This window comes from Syzygium oleosum, unplaced genomic scaffold, assembly GCF_021117445.2.
Source record: "Syzygium oleosum isolate NSW1041296 unplaced genomic scaffold, Sole_v2.1 Sole_v2.15, whole genome shotgun sequence".
NCBI lineage: Eukaryota > Viridiplantae > Streptophyta > Magnoliopsida > Myrtales > Myrtaceae > Syzygium > Syzygium oleosum.
In genome coordinates, this window is record NW_026607499.1 from 2346607 (window position 1) to 2357360 (window position 10754).

The 10754-nt window shown below is 40.3% G+C and overlaps 2 protein-coding genes across 5 annotated transcripts; both read right to left on the reverse strand.

Moving 5' to 3' along the window:
* Positions 1–5166: 5166 nt before the first annotated feature.
* On the reverse strand, positions 5167–5520 carry LOC115665815 (uncharacterized). The gene has a single exon (XM_030587642.1). It carries the CDS (start codon positions 5518–5520, stop codon positions 5167–5169), a length of 354 nt encoding a protein of 117 aa, XP_030443502.1.
* An 806-nt stretch (positions 5521–6326) lies between these two features.
* On the reverse strand, positions 6327–10305 carry LOC115665816 (jasmonoyl--L-amino acid synthetase JAR4-like). Of its 4 annotated transcripts, none has more exons than XM_030587645.2 (5): positions 10147–10305; positions 8619–8927; positions 8425–8526; positions 7342–8129; positions 6327–7001 (listed from the first exon to the last, which is right to left on the reverse strand). In XM_030587645.2, the coding sequence occupies exons 2-5, from the start codon at positions 8909–8911 to the stop codon at positions 6463–6465; spliced, it is 1722 nt and encodes a 573-aa protein (XP_030443505.1). In that variant the 5' UTR covers positions 8912–8927; positions 10147–10305; the 3' UTR covers positions 6327–6462. The 4 variants fall into 4 exon arrangements, with proteins under 4 accessions (XP_030443505.1, XP_030443503.1, XP_030443504.1 ...); XM_030587643.2 differs by lacking the exon at positions 10147–10305 and adding an exon at positions 9414–10057; XM_030587644.2 differs by lacking the exon at positions 10147–10305 and adding an exon at positions 9359–9488.
* Between the last annotated feature and the right edge of the window lie 449 nt (positions 10306–10754).

Sequence of the window (10754 nt, forward strand, 5' to 3'; positions counted from 1 at the left end):
GAAATTCGCAAATCAGGTAAAAATCTCTATCCGGTATATTTTCAAAATATTTAAATCCTTAATTTGAATATTTTGAATATTCCGTGAATATTACGTGATTGATTAGATACCTTAGGATAATGTTTGCTTTATCCGCAATATTCGAAAATACCCAAAATTAGGAATCATTCCTAATTTAGCAACGTATCTGGACGACTATCCGACCTTATCCCTAAGGTACGATACGCGGTGATACGGAAAATCGTTATCTTATCCATAATCACTTGGATACGATAATAGATTTTATTTGCTTTCCAAATTTAAACAATCAACTTTCTGTCGATATCTATAACCCTATAGATATGACCGTTAGTTTGATTTCTTTGCCTTATCTAAATTTGAAGAATCTTGCGGGTTGCGTAAATTGTTTGAATGTGATTGTTATCTTTGTTTGATTGCTTTCCTTTTAAATAAGGAAAATGCAAAAATTTGCTAGTTAGGATTTAAATTAGAAATTTCGCATGCTTAGGGGATCTTAAATATATCCAAAAGAATAAGATAATTATTTGATTTAAATTGGGATTTAGGGTAGCATATTTCCTAGTTTAAATTAGAAATTGTTTTAATCTTTGTGGATTATTTAGGATATTTAGATTTCGAATTTTCGTGAAAATCCCAAAAAAAAATGAGCCACTTTAGGACAGATTAAGATAGATTGCATGTTAATTTAGACATTTTTTTTATTTCGAATTTCATTGGAAAAATACCAAAAATAAATCATTTGCCCGTCATTAGAATTAGGTCACGTCGTCGCATGACATATAATTTGCATGTTAGGCTGCATTAATCGCATGTTAATTTTTGCACGTCATTACATATAGGTTAGGTTTCATTTAAATAAGTGAAAATCCTAAAAAATATTGAGTGAACTGCTTGTTAATTAGAAATCATATGAGGATTGTTGATGTGATTTTTTAGCTAACAATGCAGATGCTTACGTTGCTTCGAGATAAGTAATTCTCCCAATCTTGCAATTTATTTAATGTTTTGATTATTGTGTGTTACTTTGATGGTTTTCGCACCCGCATGATCACCTCACATGCTAGTGACTAAGTTAAAATGGATCCAGACTGCATGCATAAATATTTTTGAAAAGAAAAGGTACCGAAAGGGCGTTAGACTAGATCTAGCGTAACCAAGTCCCCGAGCTTAGAATCTCTGGTTCGTAGGAATAAAACATATCTCCCTATGTTTTATTTAGGTTTCTAATCGACCTACCATAAATAGATTAGTGGCGACTCCAAGCATGAAAACTTTTGCATGTTAAAAACTTAAACCCTAAGTTGCGAATTAGTAGGGCTCGGGTGGGCCCGAGTTAGGCTTAGTCTTAATAATCCATTAGCCTGAGAGAAATTTTAGGTCGCGACACTACAGTTGGATTTATCCAATGAAATACAAATCTGAGTTCTATAATATTTTCATTATGTTTCAGCAATATGTACAGACTCAGTTTGACCGCAAAATCAAAGTCTTCCAATGTGATGGTGGTGGTGAATTCACTAGTACAAGGTTTCAGGCTCATCTAGACACTTGTGGTATTAAACAATATATTTCCTGTCCTTATACTCCCGAACAGAGTGGGATTTCTGAAAGGAAGCATCGTCATGTAGTCGAATTGGGTCTCACTATGCTATATCATGCTCGAACACCATTACACTACTGGGTTGATTCATTCTTAACTGCCAATTATATTATTAATCTGCTTCTAAACTCCTAAGCTGCAGATGGACTCACCTCACAGCAAACTTTTTCAACAAGTGCCCAAGTATGATCATCTCAGGGTCTTTGGCTGTGCTTGTTATCCTTGTCTCAGACCATATGCTAAACATAAATTTGACCCTCGATCTCTCACTTGTGTATTCTTGGGGTATAGTGAGAAATATAAAGGGTATCACTGTCTGGTACCTACTGATGGTAGAGTGTATATCAGTCGACATGTGACATTTGATGAAAATTTCTTCCCATTTGCCAAGCAATTATCTGCAGATTATCCTCACTATACATCTCTGTACCGAAAGTGGGTTGATGAGGTTGCTTTTCTGGATTCTACCAGGGCAAATACAGTTAGACAACCTAACACTTTTCACACTGGCCATCTACAAGACAGTGCTGTTCTGGAGGTAGGCCAAATTTCTATACCATACAATTCTTCACAAGCTGTTGCTATTCCTGGACCATCAGCTTCTTCTGTTTCGCCTACTGCAATAACCAATATGCCTGTTCAAGAACATCAGTCTTCTGTTGTTGCTTCTGAACATCAGTCTTCCTCTTCTCCACATTGTGATATTTCTGTTCATCCTATGCAAACTCGACTTAAGTCTGGCATAGTGAAACCAAATCCTAAATATGTCTGCTTAGCTGAATCTACTATCCCTTCTGAACCAAAATCAATTAAGTCAGCCTTAGCTCATGAAGGCTGGACTCGTGCAATGCAAGAAGAAATGGCTGCCTTGTATGAAAATCAAACTTGGGTATTAGTTCCACGCACCGCTCAGATGAATGTTATAGGCTGTAAATGGGTGTTTAAGACCAAGTTAGCATCTTATGGGAGTCTTGAAAGGTTAAAGGCTCGTCTGGTGGCTAAAGGTTTTCATCAAGAAGAAGGAGTAGACTATCTTGAAACTTTTAGCCCTGTTGTCAAACAAGCAACCATACGTATTGTCTTGTCAGTAGCTATGGTGCAGCATTGGCCTATTCACCAACTCGACGTCAAAAATGCATTCTTACATGGCACATTGACTGAATCTGTTTATATGGAGCAGCCTCCTGGTTTCATTGATCCTACATTACCTCATCATGTTTGTTTCCTACAAAAGTCTTTATATGGACTTCGACAGGCTCCGTGTGCATGGTTTGAGAAATTCAACAATTTTTTACTTGAATCAGGCTTCTTCTGCAGCACCACAGATCCCTCTCTCTTTGTGTACCACAGAGGTACAGACACAATTGTCTTGCTACTTTATGTTGATGATATTGTCCTGACTGGCAATTCCTCTCAGCTTCTTGCTGACTTAATCAAGTCTCTGAGTCTTACTTTTCACATGAAAGACCTGGGTTCTCTTCATTACTTTCTAGGTATTGAAGCCACACGTAGTTCTGCTGACCTTTTTCTCTGCCAGACTAAATATGCTTTTGACCTTCTTACACGAGCTCACATGCAAGATTGCAAGCCCATCTCCACTCCTCTATGTGTCAAGTCTCTTCCTACGTCAAATGACACCATTCCTTTTGACAATCCCCTTGAATATAGAAGTCTGGTAGAAGGTCTTCAATATCTCACTATTACTAGACCTGATCTTGCATATGCCACTAATCTTTTATGTTAGAAAATGCAGCATCCTACCATTGCTGATTTTCTTAAACTAAAGTGAGTACTTCGGTATGTAAAGGGCACACTTCATCTGGGTATCTTTCTTCACTCGAACAGTACTCTAAACTTGTATGGCTTCTCAGATGCTGACTGGGCAGGATGTCTTGATACTAGACGCTCTACTACTGGTTTTTGCCTATTTCTTGGTTCCAATCTCATTTCCTGGACAGCCAAGAAACAATCCACTGTTTCTCGATCCTCCACTGAAGCAGAGTATCGTGCACTTGCTTCTGCTACTGCTGATCTTACTTGGATCAGCTTTGTTCTGCGTGATATTGGCATTTCTTTAACATCACCTACAGTCCTTTTTTGCGATAATCAGTCTGCCATTTCACTTACTGCAAATCCTATTTTACATGCTCGAACCAAACATATCGAAGTTGATTTTCATTTTGTCAGAGAAAATGTTTCCTTGGGATCATTATCTGTCCAGTATGTTCCTAGTCATCGCCAGCTTGCTGACATTTTCACCAAGGCCTTGTCACGACTTGATCACTCCACTCTCAGAACCAAACTGGGCTTGGGGTTTAAACCTGCACCCAGTTTGCGAGGGGATGTTGAGACTATAGGAAAGAACGAAGGTGAAGTGGAAAGATGAAGAAAGATCAAGACTTCTATACATATCAAGTATTGGTTAATGTTCTGTAACTGATTCTGTTCCTTCAGCTAAGAGAAAAACAGAGTAGTTAACATTCTGTTAGTTCAGTTGCATAAGTTTGTTTCTTCTGGTAGTTCAGTTGTATAGAAGCAGTTTCTGGTATATGAGTTGTGCGTGATATAAAGCAGTAAGAAATACAAGAGAGAAAGTATGCTCTCAGATGGAATTCAGTGTGTAGTTCTGAGTTCTTCAATTGTGAATTTCCTTTCTTCTTCTTCAAGTTCTTCACAAGCTTGAGATGTTGGTAAGAAAACATATAAAAATTGATATTTTATGAACTATGGAAAAAGTTGGTAATTTCATAAAAACATGGATAAGTTGCAGACGAATGACTAGGATATCAAGTCATCGGCGACTTTTTTATTAATAGCATAGTTTTTTTTTAACGGAACAGGGGAACGGTTCTGGCATAGAATGGAACACTACTTAACCAAAGATAACTACAACACAGATAATTACAAAGTTGTGATCCAAATGACGGCAACGATTAGGCAGAGCAATCACTGCCACAGGCTGATTTGGGCAAAATGCTCGACAGTCACCATTGCTTAGGTGCGCTGCTTGAACAGCAGTAGTGGCTCACGACAGGTAAAATGATTCAGCTTAGCCTTTGCGCATGCTCTCGACATCCTTCGAATGCGTAAAAAGGATAGGACATTGTTGAACAACTCCAGATCGCACGACCCGTCGAAGATAGGATGTGAAAGGGTTTCTTCTTATCGTATTCTATGCAAAACCCCGAGCAGCCAAAGCCAGCCTAAGTAGGTACCTCGTTTGATGAGTCCAAGTGAATAGGAAGATTATGCAGAGAGTTGGCAATGGCATAATCTATGTTCATCGCATACCTTCAGAAAACACACAGAAAAGGTTTCCATTGTCAACAAGATGGTTGGAATGAACGTGACACAAAAACACACAAAAGAACATGTTGCAAGATAGGAAAGAATGCAGATCGAAAGAGAGGGAGACCCTGTCAACTTCTTTATGTGACAGTCATGAAGAACATCAACAAGATACACTGCTACGGGAACAGGAGGAAAATTCGTAATCAACTATACAAGTAACCTGCTTGGTTTTGTTTATATCGAACGATCTTCGTCTACATAATCCTATAAGAGAAGCCATACTTAGGACCAACTTTCAGCTCCTTCGGGTCCTCCTTGCCGCGTCCACTCATCCTGAACCTCTTCCACATTTTCTTCCTCACGATTTCTCGCCAGGACGAAACTTTACACGCCTTGTTTGTGTCCTCGGCACAAGATACTGATGTGACACGAGCACAGTTGTTTTGCCAATTCGATTTTCTGTTACAAGGGAAAACCAAGAGATGCCTCTCTATGACATGACTGAGTGACACCAATTCAAAGGCATCATACAAAGGGCTTCCACGGTCCCATACTTCCAATGCATCCCCATCTTCGACTTCAGCTTCTTCTGTTTTTGCTCTTATCATCTCTTTGCCTTCCATGAAAAATTGCTACAAGCTTTTGCATCACAAAGAAGTGGATTTCATGCTATCATGAGACATGTAGTGGAACAAGTTTCTCTGCCCTTCACGATGGGGCCAGGTAAGTGTCTCAGAGTTGTTGAAGAAAACGACAGATCCGCTCGCTAAAATTAGTAGCCCACTATCCTTGTCATTGGGTTCTAGACAGGCTTACCAACATTAAACAATTGACTAAATGACAACATAGAGTCCATTAATTCACATCACTTAGAACATGAACTCACCCTTGCTCATGTGAAGAGTTGGGCTAATGTATTGTGAATATGTTATTAAGCTGATATGAGAGCTTCCAGAACCGAAAGCTTGTACTCTATCATGAAATTTTTTTCCTTGAGAATTTAAATTGTGTGAATAGAGAGATTGGGATCTGCAGATCAGGATTACTAATGATAGGATATATTACACTTCGCCATTGTGTAACATTGTAGAGCATAGCAAGCTTCCGAAGCAAAGAAACAGAATTGGGATTGGCAATTTCATGGACAGCGCCGCACGCACTTCTAATACTAAGAAAGGGATCAGATGAATGACCTTAGACTTGAGAGGACTTAAAAGTAGTCACGGTTAATTCTAAGACATTGAAGAGAAGACTAAAAAAGTCAAAAGAGGGACAAACGCAGAATCGTTGGTTTTGGACTTGTTCATTTGTTTTCGGCATGAAAATGAGTAACGCAGTGATGGACAATTTCAACTAGGTGTCTGTTCCATGCCGAACCATAAAAAAAAACCAATTATTATGCAATGTACTGCACTTTGAAAAATTAATATGCATTCAATATGATTAGAACTTGCATTTGGGAAGGAGAATCAAATCACATTTTATGCCATATACGAGTCCGATTAATCCAGAAACAAAATATGAAATCAAATCTTAAGGATTTTACTTAATTAAAAAGCAGAACTAAAGTAGCTCTTGATGACATTTTCAGACAAGATCCGCAAGACAGCATCGTTTGAAGGCCCTACACATCTTGGGGTTTTGAATTGGCTGACAGCAGCTCCTAGTCCTAAGTAATGGTCCAGGATCTTTTGGAAGGTCCCTCTCCTTAGGACTCTCAGCTCAAGCGGCGCTATCGTGTTGACCTTGCGTGAACTCACATAGCCCGCGTCGACAAATGACCGGTCCAAGCAATTGCAACATTCCTTTAAGGTGTCGTCACTTGCTTCTCCATTAATTTCCCAGAATATCACATAGTGGCCAGGTTCCTTTGATAGATCCACATGGCTGGTGAAATCCACGACTTCGCGTTTATCTTCTGCCAGCAGATTGGCCGCTGCTTCAACCGCGAGCTGCAAGTCCTTCTCTGTGTTCTTGTCGATGTTGATGGTGAGCAAGAGATTTCTCCTGCATATGAATTGGAGTTCCGGGGTCGAGTTGTGAAAGCCCACCACCTTCACCATATCTCCGAGCCTATATCTGTAAAATCCTGCATGCATCAAATTAAAAAAACAGAAGATTTAACTTATTGAACTTCAGGACAGAAACAAACGCCAAGCATTGGTTGCAAGTGCATATGAATGAACTGAAAGGGCAGTTCTTTGAAGCAGCTTCTTCACAACTTAAAACCATATCGAGTGACAGACAACATGCCTGTTGCGGATGTGTATTACAGCATGAGAAGCACATCTTAGCTACAACTTTTCATATTTAGCAACGAAGAGGCGGTTCATAACTAAAGGCTTCCACTTATATCTACCGCACATTTAAAAAAAACGTAGTAGCAGGGAAAAGTAAAGTAGAAGGAAACAATTAAGAACTTTAAGTACCTGCAGAATTGGTAACGAGTATCTCATACTCTTGACCAACCTTCACTTCAGTTAGACCCACTGGCTTCGGCTCGAGCGTATTGATACACTCTTTTAAGGGGATAAATTCGAAATATCCAATATTAGGGAGTACAGCGAAAGTAGCCAATTCAGGAGGCAACTTTGGATTAACATTTGCTCCGACCCACCCTTCAGATGCACCATAGTCAGCACTTAACAGAGGTAGTTCCCCTGCATAGTGCCTCAACTTTTTCAAGTAAGGCTGCATTGATCCCGTCATGATCCCATAAATGTACTTAGCATTTGGGAAAAGCTCCTGTATCAATCCATACCAGTTAATCAATCCTGAGCACTTCTCTTGTATCAGATCAGCCAAGGCGGGGTCCGGCTTGAGCAGCTTCGACATAGCTGCCCGGATGCACGGACCAGTAATTCTGCTGGTGAGCACCCCGTAACGTATATCGGTGCATAGTTCCTCCCAGACTTGTTCAAATGTTCGAAAAGCATGGACAATGCTATGAGCAAACGTGGACGACACAGATTGTACCTCATCGCGATAAAGAAGCCCGCACAAGAGATGGCAGTACAGGGATTGCTGGAAATCGGGACCAAATATCACTTCATCAGGGCTGCAACAATGTGATTGCATTGCCTTCATCGTACTTTTGTATTGCGAGCTACGGAACAGGTTGGTGGTAGCAGTGCCCGCGGCAAGACCACCTTTTGTTTTGAATTGCTTGCTGCCATATATGAACTGTAAGACCTTCCCACCTTCGATTGGGTAGTCCCTGCGGCAAAGACATCTTTAAGGTAATGCAACTAAACCACGAGATTTATATGCGTTGTTGCCATAATGGATTCGAGCAAGGTTCCAAAACAGGATGATCGATGACAATAGTGGTGAATGAACAGTTTGAAGAATTAAACAATAAACCGAATGGTTCACTTAAAGAACTAAACAAGAGTTCAGCTTTAGTACATTTACTAAAAGAACATCTGCATTATTCTACAGACAAATACTAGCTTGGAAGGATATCCAAGGACTAATCAAACATAGTTGACGAGTCCTGTCCGAAAGTATACCTGTTTCTAAAGGCAAAAGAGGTCTGATAAATCTGCATGGTAGTATCGAACAACTCGTCATTGAAAGGGACGTATTTGGGCTTTCCTTGTGTAGTACCAGAACTGTAAAAGCATTACGTATAACTTCATCAGACCGCTATGGACTAATTATTTAACTAGACTTCAGGTGAGTTTAAGGAAAAGTGTTTTATTACCTTAATGAAATAGTGGTAATGGGTCTTCCTGTGAGTATAGGGGAAGAGTCACCATCAGCAATTCTCTGCATATAATGCTCCAAGTCCTTGTGAGTAACAATGGGAACACAAGCCCTGAAGCTCTCGAGGTCTGTTCTGCCATCAAGACCTAGATTCTGCAAATACTCAGAATTGCCGTTTTCGTCTAGGATCCTCTTCAAGGTTTCTTTCTGGACTCTCCCAGCATCTCTGGTCATCGCCTCAAATTCTTCTATTACTCTGTCGAGGTTGATTTCTTCCATCTTCTCCAACATGTTCACCGACCTTGGACTGTAACATGAAGCAGAACTTGAGAAACTTAATAAGAAAAGCCAATCTCTAATCTGGCACAACAATAATTGGGCTCATAGATTTAAAAAAGGAAAAAGACAAGCAGGTAAATGTATCGAAACCATTTTTTTCAAAACAAAAGTCAGAACAAGGAGTTGTTGCAGATTAATCATACAAAAGAAATTCAGAACTTCAAGTAGACAACAACAGCTGGTGACCCAGTTAAACAAAGCTTCACAGAAGAATGAGAAAACATGGGCATGGTTCGAGGGTGCTAAAAAGCTGGCATACTTGGACTTCTTGCTACTTCTCAAATTAAAGCAAACACAGAAAGAAACCAAACGATTAACATCAAAATCCTAACGACTTTTTCCCTGTTACTTAAGCTTTCCAGGCAAACAGATAACATCACAATCATCTTACATGTGTACCTGTACTACCTCTGCCTAAAAGTAGTACAGCGAAACAATGAATGTGGACGGATACCTTTCTTTTCGAAAAGTAGAAGGCGAAAGAGAGCTATAGAGGACAGGATGGATAGCAGACTGCAAGTAGAGGAACAAAGTGAAGAAGAAAGATCGAAAGAAATTCGAGTAAGATGATTGAACCAGCGTGCTTTGAGCCATAAGTAATCAGCTTTAAGTGTGAGGTTCTAGGAAGAAGGTTCGGGCGGTAGCCACGCTTTTGACGCTAGTCAACTAAGACGACTCCTCGAGAAGTTTCCAAGAAATGAAAAGCCATGACGACCCTGTCTCGTTTGAAGCAAATTTGAAGTTGAGAGCCAATTAAGAACAGCCATACTAGCGCGAGGTTTCAGGCAAATTGATTTGCCCAGAAATCACCTCGAGATTAGACTTGGGACGCTGAAATCAACGATGATAATGACAAGAGGGGCACAGTAAAAGACGACCAACGAACTTTCAAAGAAAGGCTTGGAAAAAGTCTTTGGGCAGGGATGATCAAGTCTCAATACACAGGCACGGACGCCAAATTAAAAACAAAAACGAATAAAAAAGAAAAGAGAGCCACGAAAGAGAAAAGCGTATCTGCGACACGACAGAAGAAATCAAGATCAAGAATTGCGGAGCGGCAGCGGAAAAAGTTGCGAACTTGAGACAAGCCCATCACACGAAATGGCTCCAAGACTCAAACAAGCAAAGCGGGGTGAGACTGAATCAGAGAGAGGGAGGGAGAGAGAGACAGTGGGAGAAGCACACACCTGCAAATGCGGTATCGCTTTGCACCGTGAGGCCGTGCTGGGGTGAGGAAGATGGAGGAGGGAGAGACGCTTTTTTTATAGAGGGAGGGAGAGACAGAGAGAGAGGGAAGTCCCAGAGTGGCAAGAGCGTTTCGTGTTGACCGCGAAAACACGGGGTTGTCTCTTTCCAACTCCTCCGAGTCAAGAAGGGAGGTGCAAGTAGTGGGCAGCCGTTACAGTCTCACCGACTTCTACGCTTTTCGTTCGTCTCTCTCCCTCGCTGTCTCCAGCCTCTGGCCACGAGGAAGCTCGAGCACTCTCTGTGACAAAAGCCACTTCATCTCATTTCGGAGAGAGAGAGAGAGAGAGCAGAGAGAGCCTGATCGCAAACCCAAAAGTAATTTCACACGTAATTCCATACCTTAAATCGGTACACCCGTGACAAATATAAACAAATTAATTTTGTGATCACTAAAAATCCTAAACCGATACGCATGTAACAAATTTATCCTAAACTAAGTTTTCGACCGTCAAAAACTCACAAACTAGTAGGTTTGTGACAAATTTACCATCAAATTGGATTAATACCACGAAAAGCCACAAACCGATATACATGTGATAAACGGAAG

What these genes read in the sequence shown, in the direction of transcription:
- LOC115665815 (XM_030587642.1), bottom strand. Translation starts at nt 5,520, where the DNA reads ATGATAAGAGCAAAAACAGAAGAAGCTGAAGTCGAAGATGGGGATGCA.
- LOC115665816 (XM_030587643.2), bottom strand. Translation starts at nt 9,553, where the DNA reads ATGGCTCAAAGCACGCTGGTTCAATCATCTTACTCGAATTTCTTTCGA. An exon ending in TCTACTTTTCGAAAAGAAAG is followed by an intron (nt 8,928 to 9,413) that starts GTATCCGTCCAC and finishes TTCATGTTACAG; the next exon opens with TCCAAGGTCGGTGAACATGT. An exon ending in ATTACCACTATTTCATTAAG is followed by an intron (nt 8,527 to 8,618) that starts GTAATAAAACAC and finishes ATGCTTTTACAG; the next exon opens with TTCTGGTACTACACAAGGAA.